Source organism: Polypterus senegalus, chromosome 6 (assembly GCF_016835505.1).
Source record: "Polypterus senegalus isolate Bchr_013 chromosome 6, ASM1683550v1, whole genome shotgun sequence".
Classification (NCBI taxonomy): Eukaryota; Metazoa; Chordata; class Cladistia; order Polypteriformes; family Polypteridae; genus Polypterus; species Polypterus senegalus.
In genome coordinates, this window is record NC_053159.1 from 113,747,428 (window position 1) to 113,767,498 (window position 20,071).

Below are 20,071 nucleotides of genomic sequence, written 5' to 3' on the forward strand. Positions count from 1 at the left end.
ATTTGGTGGAACATTGGTTGAAATTCTAGAATAGTGCTCCAGGATAATGATGGCATTATACAGGTTTTAAGAGAAGGGAGAAAGTTGTTATCAGTTAATTTTTTCAGGGTGGGTGTTGACATCTGAGTGACTGAGGAAAAGGACCAAAGAGTGAGTTATTTCCCAGAATATCCAGTGTAGTAAGCAGTTACCACATATTCATACGTGAGCTAGTTTTATTCCTTTTATCCCTGCACTTCTTCTTTAACGTAATGCCATTAATATAAACTTAGATCGATGAGTTCTTGCTGGTAAATTTGCAGAAAATCTCTTTTAAGTCAGTTAGTTTTATAACTCTTTCCATATATATTTTCACAATAATTTAAAATTTTCTATGATGGAAAATCCAGACCAGTAGGTTTCTACTGTGTATTAATCGCAATTTTCAATAATGAATTTTGGTTTTTATATTCACTCCTGAGCAGAACTATTTATACAGGCAACTTTACTTAAGTTAAGAAACTAATTAACTTTTAATTAAGGAAGAAAAAATAAACTTTTAAGGTAAATGTAAAATAAAATTTCAGACCAATTCAGTATTGAGCACTTCCTGTCCCGAGGCCACAAAGAGCTTACACTGCACTATCTTAACCCTTTGAAAGCTTAAATCCAGTATGACAGTTGCAGAGTCTATAAACCTGAACATACTGCTACATGTTTCTACTTCCTGAGGTGATTAAGTGACAAGTGACATATCTCATAACAGCAAAAGAAATAATAAGACAAAAGTATTCAGTGTTTAAAAATAGTTTGAAATCTAAGAAGACTTTTTGTTAATTCTCTAAAACATAGGCATGATAAGTGTTAAGTGATGCTCTTTAATAGCTGCAGGAGATAACTGATTTATAATGGAAAAGTAGTAGTGAAAGAGACTTACTCTGAGTAAGGTCATAGAAAGAAATCTGACACCTTAAAAGTGGTAATCTTGAAGCCTGATACACAAAGTTGTAGGAAATGATAATCTCCTCTAAAAGCGCCATGAATATGCTGCTTTAACAGCTCTGTTTAACATCATTGACTTAGTCTAGTCCCTAACCCATAATTTAACACCTAAAGAAAAATCTCATATATACAGCATCTTATTGTAAAATTTTTATTGAAATGTTGGTGACATGGTAACCTATAAGGTCACTTAGCTATAATATTAGCATTCCATGGTGATGGCAAGGATTGCTCTCTTCTTCTCTACATACCAGTCCCCTTCAAGGATATTCTAAAGTCATGTCATTGTTTTATTTTTCCTTATGCCAATGACTGTCACTCTTTGTGAGAGATACAGGTGTATTCTGGTTGTACACAGGCCCTGGTGAAACAGAAGTAAGGTTTTCAATCTGTTACATGTCACAATAGTTGATTGAGTGAAGTAATGGGTGATGTAACATAGGATGAGTTATTATAAATTAGGTGGGCTGCTGGGCTGTGAAGCTAAAATTGGTTTTGGCTCAGTTTGGCAGTCTCATTATGAGGGAGTTGTGTTAGTCAAGACTAGAGATTGGAGTAGAAGCTGCATGTAAGACACGGTCAACTGTAAGATGATTCTGTGGATGATGTATAGGAAAAATCTACAGAAGGCGCACAAGGAGGCAATGTGAGACATTTATTGAGTTGTTCTCAAAGTGCCCCTCCTCGAACTGCCACCTTATCGTGGTGGAGGGGTTTACGTGTGCCAATGATCCTAGGAGCTCAGTTGTCCATGGCTTTATGCCCATGATAGGGCCACCCAAGGCAAACTGGTCTTAGGTGAGGGATGAGACAAAGAGCGGTTCAGTGGACCTTCTATGATGAATAAAAAATATGGGACGGTGTTTTCCCTTGCCCGGAAGCGGGTCACCGGGGCCCCCCTCTGGAGCCAGGCCTGGAGATGGGGCTCAATGGCGAGTGCCTGGTGGCTGGGCCTGCACTCAGGAGGTCGGGTACAGTGTGAGTTGAGTGGTGGCCGAAGGTGGGGACCTTAGTGGTCTGATCCTTGGATACAGAAGCTGGCCCTTGGGACATGGAATGTCACATCTCTGAAGGGGAAGGAGCCTGAGCTAGTGCACGAGGTCGAGAGGTTCCGGCTAGATATAGTTGGGCTCACCTTGACGCACAGCTTGGACTCTGGAACCAATTTCCTTGAGAGGGGCTGGACTCTCTACCACTCTGGAGTTGCCCCCGGTGAGAGGCGCCGAGCGGGAGTGGGCATACTTATTGCCCCCCGACTTGGAGCCTGTACATTGGGGTTTACCCCGGTGGACGAGAGGGTAGCCTCCTCCGCCTTTGGGTGGGGGGTCGGGTCCTAACTGTTGTTTGTGCGTATGCGCCGAACAGCAGTTTGAAGTACCCACCCTTTTTGGAGTCCCTGGAGGGGCTGGTAGAGGGCATACCTTCTGGAGACTCTCTCATACTGCTGGGAGACTTCAATGCTTACACCAATGACAGTGAGACCTGGAACGGCGTGATTGGGAGGAATGGCCCCCCCGATCTGAACCCAAGCACTGTTTTGTTATTGGACTTCTGTGCTCGTCACAGATTGTCCATAACGAACACCATGTTCAAGCATAGGGGTGTTCATATGTGCACTTGGCACCAGGACACCCTAGGCCTCAGTTTGATGATCGCTTTGTGGTTGTGTCATCGGACCTGCGGCCACAAGTCTTGGACACTCGGGTGAAGAGAGGGGTGGAGCTGTCAACTGATCACCACCTGGTGGTGAGTTGGCTTCGATGGTGGGGGAGGATGCCAGTCAGGCCTGGTAGGCCCAAACGTGTTGTGATGGTCTGCTGGGAATGTGGTGCAGAGTCCCCTGTCAGATGTAGCTTCAACTCACACCTCTGGCAGAACTTCGACCACGTCCCGAGGGAGGTGGGGGACACTGATTCTGAATGGGCCATGTTCCCTGCCTCTATTGTTGAGGCGGCTGACCAGAGCTGTGGCCGTAAGATGGTTGGTACCTGTCGTGGCGGCAATCCCCGAACCCGTTGGTGGACACCGGCGGTGAGGGATGTCGTCAACCTGAAGGGGGAGTCCTACCGGACCCTTTTGTCCTGTGGGACTCTGGCGGCAACTAATAGGTACCGGCAAGCCAAGCGGAATGCGGCTTCGGTGGTTGCTGAGGCAAGAACGTGGGCATGGGAGGATTTTGGGTAGGGCATAGAGAATGACTTTCGGATGGCTTCAATCAGATTCTGGGCCACCATCTGGCGTTTCAGGAGGGGGAAGCAGTGCGGTGTCAACACTGTATATGGTGGGGATGATGGGTTGCTCAACTCGGGACATTGTGGGTTGGTAGGGGGAGTACTTCGAAGACCTCCTTAATCCCACTAACATGCCTTCCAATGAGCAAGCAGAGCCTGGGGACTCGGAGGTGGGCTCCCACATCTCTGGGACTGAGGTCACCGAGGTGGTCAAAAAACTCCTGTGGTGGCAGGGCCCCAGGGGTGGATGAGATACGCCCGGAGTTCCTCAAGGCTCTGGATATTGTAGGACTGTCTTGGTTGACATGTCTCTGCAACATCGCATGGACATCAGGGACAGTGCCTCTGGATTGGCAGACTGGGGTGGTGGTCCCCGTTATTAAGAAGGGGGACCGTAGGGTGTGTTCCAACTACAGAGGGGTCACACTCCTCAGCCTCCCTGGAAAAGTCTATTTGGGGGTTCTGGAGAGGAGGGTCCGTCAGATAGTCAAACCTTGGATTCAGGAGGAACAGTGTGGTTTTCGTCCTGGTCGCGGAAAAGTGGACCAGCTCTACACCCTTAGCAGAGTCCTGGAGGGCGCATGGGAGTTTGCCTAAACTGTCTACAAGTTTTTTGTGGACTTGGAAAAGGAATCCTGTGGGGGATGCTTCGGGAGTATGGGGTACCGGACCCCAGGATAAAGGCCGTTCAGTCCCTGTACAACCAGTGTCAGAGCTTGATCTGCCGTTGCTCCTCCACATTGAAAGGAGTCAGATGAGGTGGCTCGGGCATCTGATCAGGATGCCTCCTGGACGCCTCCCTGGTGAGGTGTTCCGGGCACATCCAACCAGGATGAGGCCCCGGGGAAGACCCAGGACATGCTTGAGGGACTATGTCTCCCAGCTGGCCTGGGAACGCCTCAGGATTCTCCCGGAAGAGCTTGAAGTAGTGGCCGGGGAGAGGGAAGTCTGGGCATCTCTGCTCAAGCTGCTGCACCCACGACCTGACCTCGGATAAGCGGAAGAGGATGGATGGATGGTTCTCAAAGTGATTGAGGGATCTGATTTCAGAGGTGTTAGTATTAGGAAGCTTCTTTGTATACAACATTCTTGTGAATTCCTTCTGATGCAAAGAGCCAGAAGCAGTTCATTTGCAATAAATACATACAGAGACAATAGGGGTCATGGCAGCTTATGGCCATGTCAAAAGTAGTGAAGGAAATGCTTCATTAATGAAAACATTAAAGGAAATGGGCTTGAATTGAACTGCAATTTCTTGTTTGAAAGGCATTCATTCTAATAATCGCACTACTGTTACAAATTGCATTGTTTCTTGTTCGATAGGTTACACTGCAATATTTTTTGCCATTTGCTTTGACACCAAACTGTTCCTGGCACCCCCAAAGCCAAAAGTTGTGTGTCAGAATACTGGCTAATGGTGAGAAGTACTTTTGTCCAAGCCTTATGGTCATGTGATCTAGAGAAAATTGGAACTGGAGCTTTATATTGTTCTTAAAGTACGTTTTCCTTACAATGATAAAATGCACTGAAATCCAGTCTTGCAGCAGGACATTGTAAAAATTAATCATGAAAGGAAGTGAGTTGGTATGTGGATTAATCTTAACACCTGCTTAAGGTATGCTGTTTATGGGGAAATACTTCAGTGCATTTTTTAAAGGAGAACAATAAAATTTGAGTTCACAGTACTTGTACCCTTGTTTATTTAAAGCATATGTTGGTTTCTGTGTGGACCTTGCATATTCTTCATTCACATAATCATCCCCAACATTTTTAAAGAGATGTTATCGTAAATGCCTACTGTAAAGTTTCTCAGAATGTGACTAAACTTGAATCCAGCTGTTTACTGTCACCATATCCATTGTGCTTTTCTTACATCCATAATTGCTTGTATGTCCTGAACTGGATAAATGGATATTTTCAAGTGTATTTTACTATCTGGGACATGTGTAGATTTGTGCATTGTAATTCTGCATCTCACACTGCTTGTATATCTGTTTAGGACTATTTTAGAATGTGTATGATTATATAGTGTATTTAAATCAAATTTCACAGACCTCTTAGATAATAGATTCTTTAATGAGAATACACAGACTGGCCTTTAAGCCCAAAATAGCTTATTAGTCTGTTTTCTCTTAACTTTTGCAAAATATCATCTAGTTAGCTTTCATGGGTTCTTAATGTTTTGCTATGTAACAGCCAAATATATTCCACCTATCTGCAGTTCTCTGAATGAAGAAATAATCTTCTTGTGTTTGTTCAAAATTTACCATTAACAGGTTTACACTTTTGTCACATGTTCTCATTGACGAATTAATGTTAAAATAGAAGGCAGAATCAACTGTACTCTTTCTTTCCGTAATTTTGAACACTTCACTCATATCTACTTTTATTATCAATCTGGTAAAACCAAAAAAAGATTCTTTTGTCTATACTTGTACTTCATACCCCATAATTCTGGAAACAGTTTAGCTTCTCTTTTTTGAACTTTCCAAAGAGCTTTTGTGCATTTTTTGTAATACAAAGACCAGAACAAAACGTAATGTTCCAGATGAGTCTTGTCAGTTTGTTTATAGCTCTCGATTTATACTTGATATATTGAGCTGTGCAACCAGAAATGTTTTTGGCCTCTTTGAACAGGATGGATGTGGACAATGATGAATCTATTATGACTTGCAAGTCATTCTTGTTAGGTGTACTTTCAAGTTCCAGACTTGTGTATTTAAATCTAGAATGTAGCAGTATACATTTACTTATATTTAATTTCATCTATGCAAGTCAGAATTCTGCCCTGATCTATCTGTAGTCATGGAACTGACTTTTGGGTATCATCTTGTTCATAACGCTGTTGTGTTATGAATGTTTTGAATTCACTTCAGGTTTTTTGTCTGGTGCCTCCAGACTCACCCGTTCGAGAAAATCCCCATATCATTTGACTTATCTTGATATCTAATTGTGCAAGATGTCAAGTTTTTTGGGATTCTTAATTTTGAGGCTATTTTGGACCATTTTTTGTGCAGGAAATTACACCCTTAAAATAAAGGAAACCAATAGGTGTCAGAAGGACTTAAAGTTTTGCATGTCCTATGAACTGATCCCAGCGATTGGTGGGGCACAGAGGGTTAAAGTTACTTCTTTAGTTTGGTCTCGTCCATTGCGAGAGATGGACGTCTGAAGCGGAGCTCCACTAGCAGTGGTGTTATTTTTCATATTATCTTATTATTATCCTGTGATATCCTGTATTTATCCAGCCTGAGGGTACTACTACGGTATATGCAAGCATATATAAACATGGCCAACAAGAAAGGGGTTCAGAAAGAAACGAAAACTAAAGCTACAATCAAGCTCAGATTGGCAAGCCCAAGCACAAGTTCAAGCTCAAGGTATGGCCTTTCAGAAACTAACCTGGATCAGATGGGCGAAAGCCCAGACTCCTCGGGTCCATGGTCCGCTACTTCATCTCCAGCTGAGAGCGAAATGGGGACTGAATCTACGAGTGTGAGTGACGCAGGTCACGGTATCTCACCAATTGGAGAAGATCATCTGAAACTGGATAAGGCCTTGCAGTCCGCGCTTTCAACTACTCCACGCGAGCCGGGAAAACCGGCTGTAATACAGCCCACCGCCTCACCTACGGTGCACGAAAGCAGAATTGATCTGTCTGAACTGAAGGTGATGATTGCTGAGCTCATGCAAGAGATAAATAAAAATATAAAGAAAAGCGAGAAGGCAAGGGAAAAAGCAAACGAGAAGCTGCGACAGGAGCGACAGCAGGATAATAAAGACTTGGAGAAACGCATATGTGTTCGCTTTGAGGCAGTCTTTAAAGATATGCTGGGTAAAATTGAAGAGCACATTCAGGAAACCTCGTTTAAATAGAGCACACTTGCTGATCAACTGGAGGATGTCAAGGAGACATTCACGACTCGGATTGAAACAGCTGAAAATCTAGCTGCCAGTGCTGAAGAAAAACCAACAACTGCCAACTCCAAATGCAAAAAAACTCGGAGACAGACTTGCTGCTTTGGAAGATGGAAGCAGAAGGAATAATATTAGAATCGAAGGTCTACCTGAGAATCAAGAAAGTCCAAACCCAGTGAAATTCGCAGCTGAACTATTTTCTAAAATAATTGGAGAGGACTTTAATGCAGATTGTGAGATAGCAGCGGCTTATTGCGTACGCGGATCGAATACCGTTAGACCTAGATCTTTTATTATTCGCTTCGAGAGATTATTATTTAAGATAGAGGTGATAGCACTCCTCAGACACAAGCAAGAGATTATAAACTGCTCAAAAAAATTAAAGGAACACTTTGAAAACACATCAGATCTCAATGGGAAAAAGAAATCCTCCTGGATATCTATACTGATATAGACTGGTAATGTGTTAGGAACGAAAGGATGCCACATCGTTTGATGGAAATGAAAATGATCAACCTACAGAGCCCTGAATTCAAAGACGCCCCAAAAATCAGAGTGAAAAAATTATGTGGCAGGCTAGTCCATTTTGCCAAAATTTAATTGCAGCAACTCAAAATGGTACGCAGCACTTTGTATGGCCCGTGTGTTCTTGTATACATGCCTGACAACATTGGTGAATGCTTCTAATGAGATGACAGATGGTGTTGTGGGGGATCTCCTCCCAGATCTGGACCAGGGCATCACTGAGCTCCCGGACAGTCTGAGGTGCAACCTGGTGGCATTGGATGGACCAAAACATAATGTCCCAGAGGTGTTCTATTGGATTTAGGTCAGGAAAGTGTGGTGGCCAGTCAATGGTATCAATTCCTTCATCCTCCAGGAACTGCCTGCATACTCTCACCACATGAGGCCAGGAATTGTCGTGTACCAGGAGCCACTGTACCAGCATAGGGTCTGACAATGGGTCCAAGGATTTCATCTTGATACCTAATGGCAGCCAAGGTGCCTTTGTCAAGCCTGTAGCGGTCTGTGTGACCTTCCATGGATATGCCTCCCCAGACAATCATTAACCCACCACCAAACTGCTCATGCTGAATGATGTTACAGGCAGCATAATGTTCTCCATGGCTTCTTCAGACCCTTTCACTTCTGTCACGTGCTCAGGGTGAACCTGCTCTCATCTGTAAAGCACAGGGCACCAGTGGTGCATCTGCCAATTCTGGTATTCTATGGCGAATGCCAATCGAGCTGCATGCTGCTGGGCAGTGAGCTCAGGGCCCATTAGAGGACATGGGGCCCTTGGGTCACCCTCATGAAGTCTTTCTGGTTGTTTGGTCAGAGACATTCACACCAGTGGCCTACTGGAGGTCATTTTGTAGGGCTCTGGCAGTGCTCAACCTGTTCCTCCTTGCCCAAAGGAGCAGATACTGGTCATGCTGATGGGTTATGGACCTTCTATGGCCCTCTCCAGCTCTCCTAGAGTAACTGCTTGTCTCCTAGAATCTCCTCCATGCCCTTGAGACTGTGCAGGGAGACACAGTAAACCTTCTGGCAATGACACGTATTGATGTGCCATCCTGGAGAAGTTGGACTACCTGTGCAACCTCTGTAGGGTCCAGGTATCGCTTCATGCTACCAGTAGTGACACTGACTGTAGCCAAATGCAAAACTAATGAAGAAACAGTCAGAAAAGATGAGGAGGGAAAAATGTCAGTGGCCTCCACCTGTTAAACCATTCCTGTTTTGGGGTCATCTCATTGTTGCCCCTCTAGTGCATCTGTTGTTAATTTCATTAACACCACAGCAGCTGAAACTGATTAACAACCCCCTCTGCTACTTAACTGACCAGATTAATATCCCATAAGTTTCATTGACTTAATGCTATACTCTGATTAAAAAGTGTTCCTTTAATTCTTTTGAGCAGTATATATGAAAATTACCACATTCGTATCTTACCTGATTTCTCTCCAGCAACAGCTACTAAACGTGCAGCCTTCAATTACATCAAACAGCAGTTACGGCAAGCCAATATCAAATACAGCCTCTTGTATCCTGCCAAACTGAAAGTGGAATTGCAAGGTCAATTCTATGTCTTCGCCAGCAAAGAAGAAGCAGAAAAGGAATTAAGAAAGCTGATCCCGACACTATTCTGAAACACAATAGTGAGTCGTAGCCTGTCATGACATGGCAAGGAAAAATAACCTACTGCTTGATCTATTTGTTAAGATACAGGTTTTTTTATAAGTATATATCCTCTTTATTACTCGGACGCTATCTGTTTATGTTTTAATTACAGTTATAGACATTTGTGCTTAATTTTTTTTTTTAATTTTTTCTCTTTTTTTCATCTTATTTATTTCTTTTTTCTCTACCCTAAAGGAGACTGTTTAACATCATACCCTTGGTTTATTGTTATTATTGCATTAAGACTTACTATGCTTATTCTGGACCACTTTCTAATACCATTTCCCGGGTTTATTATCCGAGTTTATCGTCTTAATACACTAAAATTGCTGAAGATTATATATATTTTAGGTTCATAGTTTGTCAATGATTATGTTTTAGGCATATAGTATTTAGACTATATTAGCAATAGATATCTCTTATTTTTTAATCCTAAAACGCCGCTGCGTGGGGGCTTGTTTTGCTTTGGACGAGCTCTGCCTCTGGGTATGTCAGAGGACCGGGACTGCGTGAAGTGGGGTCCAGCCTCACGTGGGGAGGTTAAGGGGGGAGAAAAAGAGATCAGGCTATATCTATATCTAATCTATTCTTTTAATCTTTATGATTATAACTACCAACATAACAATAAGCTGCATGGCAATAACTCTTTGGGAAATAGGAAATTAAGGTTAAAGCTGTCTCACTTCTAGTTAAGACTATAAAATGACATCAAAAATTCAGAATCAATGTCTCCATGATGGGACAGTTAACTTTGTGAGCTGGAATGTTAAAGGCCTGAATCACGAATTAAAAGAAAGAAAGTACTCTCTCACCTAACAGGTTTAAATGCTAAAATAGTATTTTTACAGGAGACCCACTTACTAAGCAAGGATCAGTTCCGGCTGCAAAAGGACTGGACTGGCCAAATGTTCCATTCTAGCTTTACAAAGAAAACTAGAGGTGTGGGCATTCTAATTCATAGAACAGTCTCATTTGTAGCATCAGATGTAGTATTGGATCCTGAAGGGAGATATGTGATGGTCATGGGAACTTATCTAACTGTAAAATGATTTTGATAAATGCTTATGCACCTAATGTTGATGATAAGGAATTTATACAAAATTTATTTGCATCCATTCCCAATCTGAACACTCATAAAATTATAATGGCTGGGGACTTTAATTGTGTTTTAAATCCACTCTTAGATAGGACTTCTATCACAGGGGGGACGACATCTAACACTGCAAAGATAATTACAAAGTTTATAACTGATCACAACCTATCAGACCCCTGAAGGTTTTTAAACCCAAACTCAAGAACATATTCTTTCTACTCACCAGTACATCATTGCTACTCAAGAATTGATTATTTCTTTATAGATAATAATTCTTGCCTAGATTAAATCTTGCAAATACGATGCTATTGTTATTTCTGACCATGCACCTCTTGGAGCTAAAGTTACTATGCCCCACACACTCACCTCGCAGATGGCGTCTCAACCCGCTTCTATTAGCAGATGGGAATTGTACAGAATTTATATCCAAACAAATCAGTTTCTTCCTAGAGACAAATACATCCTCAGAGATTTCTGCAGGAATACTCTGGGAAACTCTTAAGGCCTTCTTAAGAGGACAGATTATCTCATATCTTTCCCACAGAAATAAATTAGAAACCAAGAAAGTAGCAGAGCTAAAAAGCGAAATTACTAGAATAGATGAAGAACATGCCAGGCTTCCAAGCGAGGCTCTACATAGGAAAAGGCAGGCTCTGCATTCAGAACTAAACCTCTTGACAACTAAAGAAACTGAACAACTAATTTATAAATCCAGACATCATTACTATGAACATGGAGAGAAAGCTAATAAGCTTTTAGCTCAACAAATTCACAAGCAAGAAGTCCGCAACACAATCCCAGTAATCACCAACACGAATGGAGACATAATCATCGACCACAAAAATATAATGCACACGTTTAGAGACTACTATAAACCCTTATATTCTACTGAGTTTAAAGAAGACAACACACAATCTAATGCATTTCTGGATACATTACAGATACCACAAATAGATACTTTTAGTGGAGGAACTGATAAACCTCTGGCTTATCAGAATTACTAGATGCTATAAAGTCACTTCAAGGCGGAAAGCAGCAGGCCCTGATGGCTACCCTGCAGAATTTTATAAGAAATTCTCCGCTCAGCTAGCTCCCCTCCTATTAGCAACATTTACAGAAGCCAGAGACAATCAAACTCTTCCTCAAACTTTTCGCCAAGCATTAATCACCTTTTTCCTAAACAAAATAAGGACTTATTACAATGTGCATCATACAGACCAATTTCACTTTTGAATAATGACGTTAAAATACTCTCAAAATCATAGCTAGAAGGATGGAGAAAGTGCTCCCTCGGTAATATCACAAGATCAAACTGGATTTATCAAGGGTCACACTTATCTTCAAATCTTGACGCCTGTTTAATGTAATATACTCACCAACTAAGTCAAACACCCCAGAAATATTATTATCATTGGATGCAGAAAAAGCATTTGACATGATTGAATGGAAATACCTTTTACTACATTGGAGAAATTTGGGTTTGGCCCGAACATTTGTGCATGGATCAAACTACTGTATACCAATCCAGAAGCTTCAGTTTGTATCAACAACATTTGTTCAGACTACTTTAAACTAGAGCGTGGTACTAGACAAGGATGCCCTTGTCACCGCTGCTGTTTGCAATGCCATTGAACCACTGGCAATACACTGTGAAATGCTGATCAGATAAAGGGGATTATCAGAGAAGGACTGGAACAGAAAATTTCTCTATATGCAGATGATATGGTACTGTATATATCAGACCCACAAAATTCTGTGCCTGCAGTCTTAACAGCACTCACAGAATTTCAAAAGATCTCTGGTCTCAGAATTAATCTGAATAAAAGTGTACTCTTTCCAGTGAATTCTCAAGCATATAATATTAGATTAGACACCCTACCTTTTATCATTGCAGAACAGTTTAAATACCTAGGGGTAAACATAAAGCTCTTTATCAACAAAATTTTGCCGTCTGCATGGAAAAAATTAAGCAAGACTTGCATAGATGGTCAACCCTTCATCTCACTCTAGCTGGAAGAATTAACACTGTTAAGATGAATATTCTTCCTAAGCTTTTTTATTTCAAAACATTCCAATACACATCAGTAAATAATTTTTAAGCAATTAGATTCAACAATAACCTCATTTATTTGGAACTCAAAACATCCACGTATCCAAAGAGCGACCCTACAAAGACAAAAGGCAGAAGGTGGCATGGCTCTACCTAACTTCCAGTTTTATTACTGGGCAGCAAACATACAAGCTGTAAACACCTGGACACAAACAGATGAACATACACAAGAATAGAATAGAACTAAAATCCTGCAGTACTTCTTTATATTCCCTGCTCTGTGCCCCAATAAATGCAAGTTATCGGCAATATACTAATAACCCAATTGTGCTTCACTCACTCAGAATATGGAACCAATGTAGAAAGCATTTTAAGATGGAGAAGCTTTTATCTGTGGCACCTCTGCAAGAGAACCACCTCTTTCAACCTTCGCAAACATATGCAGTTTTAATATCTGGAAAAAATTTGGGATTAACTTGCTTAGAGATTTTTGTATAGACAACATCTTTGCATCCTATGAACAATTGCATTCCAAATTTAACATTCTGGCTACACATTTCTTTCACTATCTTCAAATTAGGAACTTTGTTAAACAGAACCTGCCTGATTTTCCTCATCTTGCACCCTCATCCATCTCTGTAATATATAAAATTATTTTACAGTCACTCCCTTTTAAAGATCCAAGAGGACACTGGGAAAAACATCTCTCAATTAATATATCAGAAAAGGAGTGGAAAATAGCAATGCAGAGAATTCACTCGAGCTCCATATGCGCAAAGCATACAATTATTCAACTCAAAATTATATATCGACCACATCTGTCTTGTCTAAAACTCTCCAAAATGTTTCCAGGGCAAGATGCAACCTGCGAACACTGCAATCAAGTCCCAGCCACACTGGGTCACATGTTTTGGTCCTGCACCAAATTAACATCATTCTGGACCAAAATTTTGAATTACCTTTCAAGACAGCCTTGGTCTCACAATCCCTCCTGACCCATTAACAGCTGTGTTTGGGGTTCTTCCAGATGGGTTTAAAATGAAGAAAGACAGACAAACTGTGATTGCATTCACTACACTTTTGGCACGCAGACTGATTTTGCTAAACTGGAAAAATCCTAACTCTCCTCTTTTAAGTCAGTGGGAAACCGATGTTCTATACTATTTGAAGTTGAAAAAAATCAAATACTCAGATGTAGGATCTGTATAGATTTTTTTCAAAACATGGCAGGATCTAATCAGTAATATTTTAGAATAAGCTCTTAAAGCACAGAGGAAGCAATTATTTCTGCATTTCTTTTTCTTCTCCATCCATCTCTATTGGCTTATCAAACTCATCAATTTAGGTATGTTTACAAGCCTTAAGTTTTACTCCGTTGGCCTTGCTCTCTCTCTCAGGGGTGGGGCTCGACTTGTTTTTAATCCTACTTTTTGTAAAAATTGATTGATTTGTATGGAATGATTGCACTAAAATTAATAAAATTTCAAAAAAAAAAGGTCCTTTATATGAACTTCAAAAAAAAAAATGGGAAATGGTAATATAGGCATGTGGAATGTTGCATTATGCAATTTCGAGGTTACAGATGACCAGCGGTCCAAGCCCTTTAATGGCCACTTCCAGAGGGTTATAATGACAAATTTCAAACATAAGCATGAGGGTACTGTTACAGATTATTCAAGTTAAGTGATTACTAATATGATGTTGTTTATGATTCTTTATTAGGGATCTAGCCATCTATGGACCTCCATTATTGTGTGAAAAATGACAAATTTCTATTATAATCAAAAATATTTAGACTAAATTAAAGCACACATTTTAATATTTCATATATTTGACACAACTGTTAATATTCATTATTTACTTACGTTTCATGAAGAAACTAATTATATTTCCTATGAATACCTCAGATTAGGTTGGCATGGCATATGTTTATTCAAACTTTTTCCATCTGGTTTATTGCCATCAGGAGACTTATTCAGTTTCTTAGTTACAGTTGTTTCAAGATCATTTATATAATTTAGAAACAGTAGTGACCCTATCACTAATTCCTGAGGGATAATATCTTTCTCAGTGTTCACATCTTTTTTTAAAAATCTAATGGACACCACAGTTAACATTGTCTGAATGTCAAATGTTCATTGGACCCATAACCCATTGATTTTATTGTCTCAGTCAATTTACCACACATATTCCCAGTGTTCCTTGAACTCTCACTTCGTTTAGTTCATTCAGTAGCCTTTCATATTGCACCTCAAAAGCTTTTTGAAAATCTGTAATATTGTATATGCCTCTCTGATCAAGGATTGGAGCATATTAGTAATAAACCTATGTTAATTGTTAACTTGTACACCTGAACTTAACACATGTTGCTTAGTCTTTCTTTTAATAATTACTTATATTATTTTACCTGTGATGCACAATAAGCTTATTGACAGGGGCAAAATGCGTTAGCTTCAAGTCTTTAGCCATTTACCCAGTATCTTTTGATATCTAAAAAAAAGTGTTTATGTACTCACTTCCATAAGCACTCTACGATAAATGTCAGTTGGTCCTGGTGATTTATTTTATTATACTTGCTTTTTTTTATTAACTCTTCTGTTTCTCCTATCTCCAAATCCCTGAGCACCTTCCTAATAATTCTTTGTAGCTACTGGGAAGCTATAAAGTTCTTCACATATGAAAACCTCAGAGAACATTAAATGTAGAGTAAGTTTAATGCCATCCTTACCCTTCTAGTATACCTCACCTCCTCACCTCACCTCCTCCATGAGCATTATTTTTCTACTAAAATGTTGACAGAATCTCTTTGGGCCTTTTAGATTTCCTAAAGGTTTGGATTTCTTGTGTCAGCAGCCACCACTCCAAAACATTATGCTTCCCAAATAATTAAATATGTTTTTAAAGTCATGAGGAGAGGCAAAGAGGGTGAGCCTAAATCCATCTATGGAGAAAAGCCCAACAAGGTTTCTTCAATAGATAAAAAACAGAAACAGAAATACCCTCTGGAAGGCCTGCCATAATTACAGCAATACAAGAAAACTGATCTCTTTCATCGACCAACATTTTCCACTTCAATGATTCTAGTTGCTCCCGGCAGGGTCTGCAGGACTCTGTCAATCACTGGGTTCTCTTTCAGACATTCTGACACCACTCTGTGACTATGAAGCCTTTGGCAAGCAAACCAAGAATACATTTATTCAAAGCTGCATGATATAAATAACAAATACTGTTTTAGAAGCATTGTAATTTAACAAGACTTACTATTGCATTGTTAGTAATAATAGTAGTATTTTTCATAATCACTGTGAAAATTGTCTTCATCATCCTTGAGAAGTGAAGTGATCCTGTGGGAGAATGTATTATGTTATTTTACATTAGGTGGAGTCGGAGCACTTAAGAGTTCTTTGCAGAAGTGATATCCAAACATGGTAATGGTTCAGGCTCCTGTAGCTGCTAGCTTTTGTTTTATAATGAAAAATTTGTTTCTTCCTCTAACAAATGCCTAATTTTACATGTAGCTTTTCCCGCAATTGTATTTATGATCAATCTAGACATAAAAAAAGATTTGTTTTTGTGTTTTGTGCAAAAAATTGTGTGCTTTCATTACATTATATAAAACAGAGTGATCTCATTTGCCATTTGTGATTCTTTCTAGTGCCATAGGTTCAAATCTCACACTCAGTTGTAGTTTGTATGTAGTTTGCATGACCTTCCTGTGTGTGTGTAGGTTTTTATCCAGATACTCCAGTTTTCCTAAAATATCCATAAAGTCTAGTCTGTTAGGTTAATTGGCGGATGTAAGTGATAGTTTGATCATGAATATGCTTTGTGATTAAAGGCAATTGGTTCCTTCCATGTTCTAGATGCAGTTAGGATAGGCTCTGGTCAGCAGCTATCTTGAACTGGATTAAGCCTGTATATTTGAAAAAGTATGTACATATGGATGTATAGTAAAGTTGGTATTTGGTAGTGATAATCCACAAGTAACAAAGAATCCTGCATTAGATGCTCCTGGTTATAATACGTCTGACATTTAAACCTGTAAGTTTTAAAGGAAGTTTAGAATTGTTAAAAGTCAGTAGCTTTTTAACAAGGAACTTATTTATTTCAATTAGAAGCCTGGTTACTAAACAGTATAGTAATGTAAATCTTCTAAAATAAATGTTAAGATGTTCACTTCTAAACTACCTCTGACTTCATTTAAGATTACTAGTAGATCTTTTATTGTTAAATAGGTTGAAGTGAAAGCTAGTTCTATCAGCTTTGCCAGTCCTGCTCCTATACAAGTACATGCACAAGAGATGTAATTAATGACTTTTTATGATAATGTTAACATTACTGTTTTATTAATGATAGTTCAATTTTTTTTTTGCTTTCATTTTTATTCACAGTCCCATCCATTGTCCCTGTGCAACACGAGTGATGATGAGCAGCAAGAGCACTTGTTTATCAGCTTTGTCAAGCTGGAGAGTCAAGACAGAGACCCACATCCTTGCCTCACTCTCCTTAAAAAGGTTAGTTAAATGAAAAATCTACATCACTACTTGTGGATGTAATGTCACAAATCACCTGAAATAGGTGTGACATGGTGATGCTGATATTTTGCTTTGTGTATTGTCACAAGAATGAGTCAAAGACATCATGAAGGTTTGGGGCAGCCACCCGTATATTGTTCTAAGGCTGCAAAATAGGTTTAAATTAGAACAAAGATATTCACAGATCTGAGTCCAAAACAGAACTGAGGGTATGGTAACAGAGATGGTGTCTTTATTAGGCAGTATAGAAAGTGACATCATCGGTGGCGCTGGAACCGGAAGTAACGTCATCGGAGGCGCCAGAACCAGAAGTGACATCATCATTGGCTAGCCAGGGGGGATCTGGTTCAGGGTGAGACAGACGGAAGTGACATCATCAAAGGTGCTGGAAAGTGGATGTGACGTTATTGGGTGCCCCAGAAAAATGGAAGTGATGTCAACAGAGGCATCAGAGCTGGAAGTAATGCAGTCATCTGCACCAAGGGAAAAAATGGAAGTGGCATCATCAGAGACGTTGGAAGCAGCCGGGATTTCCTGAGAAAGGTGTGCAAGGAACTGAGAGAGACAGTCAGTGCACCCCACCACCCCCTGATCTGGCGTAGAATTTTTATTACTCAAGCCCTTTAGCTACCTCCTACTCGCACATGTGTGACAAGGCCCTCCCTTTAGCCCAGACCTATCGGGTCGGGTGGCCTTCTACCGAGAGGGTGTGAGCTCAAGAGAGAGCATCAGCGTTGGCATGGATAGAGCCCTTACGATGAACAAGCAAAAACTTGTATGTTTGGAGGTCAAGAAACCACCTGGTGACCCGTGGATTCAACTCTTTGTGTAGAGCCATTCACTGTAGAGGAGCATGATCTGTCATAAGAGTGAATTCCCAGCCCAAGAAGAAGTACCTCTACTGCGTTATCGCCCATTTATTTGCCAGTGCTTCCCTTTCCACCACCGCATACCTGGTCTCCTGATCCAGCAGTTTCCGGCTCAAGTACATTACGGGGTGTTCAACACCATCAGTGCTTTGGCTCAGCACAGGAGCCAGGCCTGTGTCCGAAGCATCTGTCTGGATTAGAAGAGGAAGAGAAAAATCAGGTGCTTTAAATATCGGTGCTGACGTATGGGCCTGTTTTAAGTCACAAAATGTAGGGTCAGTCTTATTAGTCCATACCACATTGTTAGGAGCCCCCTTTTTTGTCAAATCAGTCAAGGGCACTGCTCTCTCTAAAAACCTAGGTACATACCAGCAGTAATACCCAGCTAATCCGAGAAATACTTGGACTTGCTGCTTAGTTCACAGACGGGGCCAATTTAATATAGCTTCTACCTTTCAACACTGCAGTTTTACGGTACCCTGTCCCACCTGGTACCCCAAATATTTAGCCTCTTTCAATCCAAAGAAGCATTTCTTTGTATTGATTCAAAACCCGACCTCTCCTAGCATTTGCAATACCGCTGTAACCTGCTATATGTGTTCCTTCCATGTACTAGAATAGATGACAGTGTCATCTAGGTAAGCAGCACTATATGCATTATGGGATCGAAGCACTTTATCCACCAGACGTTGGAAAGTCACAGGAGCCCTGTGTAACCCAAATAGAAGGACACGATACTGCTAATCTTGGTCTTCACCATAGCGGAGTCTGTTAAAGGAATCTGCCAGTACCCCTTCGTCATGTCAAGTCCGGTCAAACATTTTGCCTGGCCAAGCCTTTCGAGGAGGCCGTCCACTTGAGGCATTAGATAAGCATTAAATTGGGAGACTTGATTAAGCCAAAAGAAGTCATTGCAAAACCTTCAACTACCATCAGGCTTACTGACCAAGACGATTGGACTGGACCAGGGACTATAACTCTCCCCTATCACTCCTTGTTCCAGCATGCGCTTGATTTCCAGCTCCACTTCTGCTTTCTTTGTCTCGGAAAGTCGATAGGGGTGCTCTCTAATGATAACCCCTGGGCTCTGTCACTATGTCATGTGCAATCAGAGAGGTCTTTACTGGCTTCTCACTCACTACCTCCGGGACGGATAGGATAGTTGCTTCGAGTGCCCGTCTCTGTCTGGAATTTAATTCCGTGCCAAAATGAAGGATATTTTGTTGAGCAAAGAATGAGCGATGCTGAGCGGAGGAGGTATCCGGGTCCCTTTCCTTCCATGGCTTCAGCAAGTTCACATGATAAACACGTCAACGATTGGGTTGTTTCACCAAATAATCAATGAGCCCTTTTCTCTCTTTAACTTCATAAGGCCCTTGCCAATGGGCAAGTAATTTAGAATGGGAGGTAGGGACCAAAACCATGACACAATCTCCACGAAGATATTCTCAGAGAGTCATACCACCATCATAATAGTGGGCCTGCGCTGCTTGTGCCTCCTCCATATGACTTTTTAAAATAGGTTGAATTTTTCTAAATCAAACGAGAAACTGCGTAATATACTCTTTTAATATATTGGTAGACGGAAGAGCCTCTCATCCCCATCCTTCTTTCAAAATATCCAATATTCCCAGAGGTTGCCATCCATATAATAATTCAAACAGTGAGAATCCTGTAGAGGCTTGTGGGACCTCCCAATAGGCAAAGAGCTCGATGGGGAGGAGCTGGTCCCAGTTCCTCCTGTCCCCACTGACCACCTTGCGAAGCATTTATTTGAGAGTCTGATTAAACCTCTCGACTAGACCGTCGGTTTGAGGATGATACACCGCGGCCTTTAAGTGCTTTATTCTAAGTAACTTGTCCTGAACGTCTCCGAGGTAAAAGTTGTCCCTTAGTCCATAAGAACTTCCTTAGGGATGCCAACATGTGCAAAGACCCCTATAAGTTCCCGTGCGATTGCCTTAGACGTGGCTGAGTGCAAGGGAACAGCCTCTGGATATTGAGTAGCATAATCAACAAGGACTAATATATATTTATGTCCTCGGGCTGAGGGCTCTAGGGGTCCTACAATATCTACCCCAGTTTGCTCGAAGGGGACATCAATCAGGGGAAGGGGAACAAGAGGAGCTCGGTCCTTCCTAGGAATTTGCCATAATTGACACTCTGGACAAGAGATGCAAAAACCTCCTCATTAATTCCCGGCCAATAAA

At 40.9% G+C, this 20,071-nt stretch overlaps 1 protein-coding gene across 1 annotated transcript in view; it reads left to right on the forward strand.

The window, feature by feature from the left end:
* Positions 1-20,071, forward strand: part of LOC120531414 (E3 ubiquitin-protein ligase RNF43) — a 425,040-nt gene that overhangs the window by 255,068 nt on the left and 149,901 nt on the right. The window contains exon 2 of the mRNA XM_039756813.1: positions 16,849-16,971. Within this exon, the coding sequence (XP_039612747.1) occupies positions 16,849-16,971 (123 nt within the window). The remainder of the gene's footprint in view (positions 1-16,848; positions 16,972-20,071) is intronic.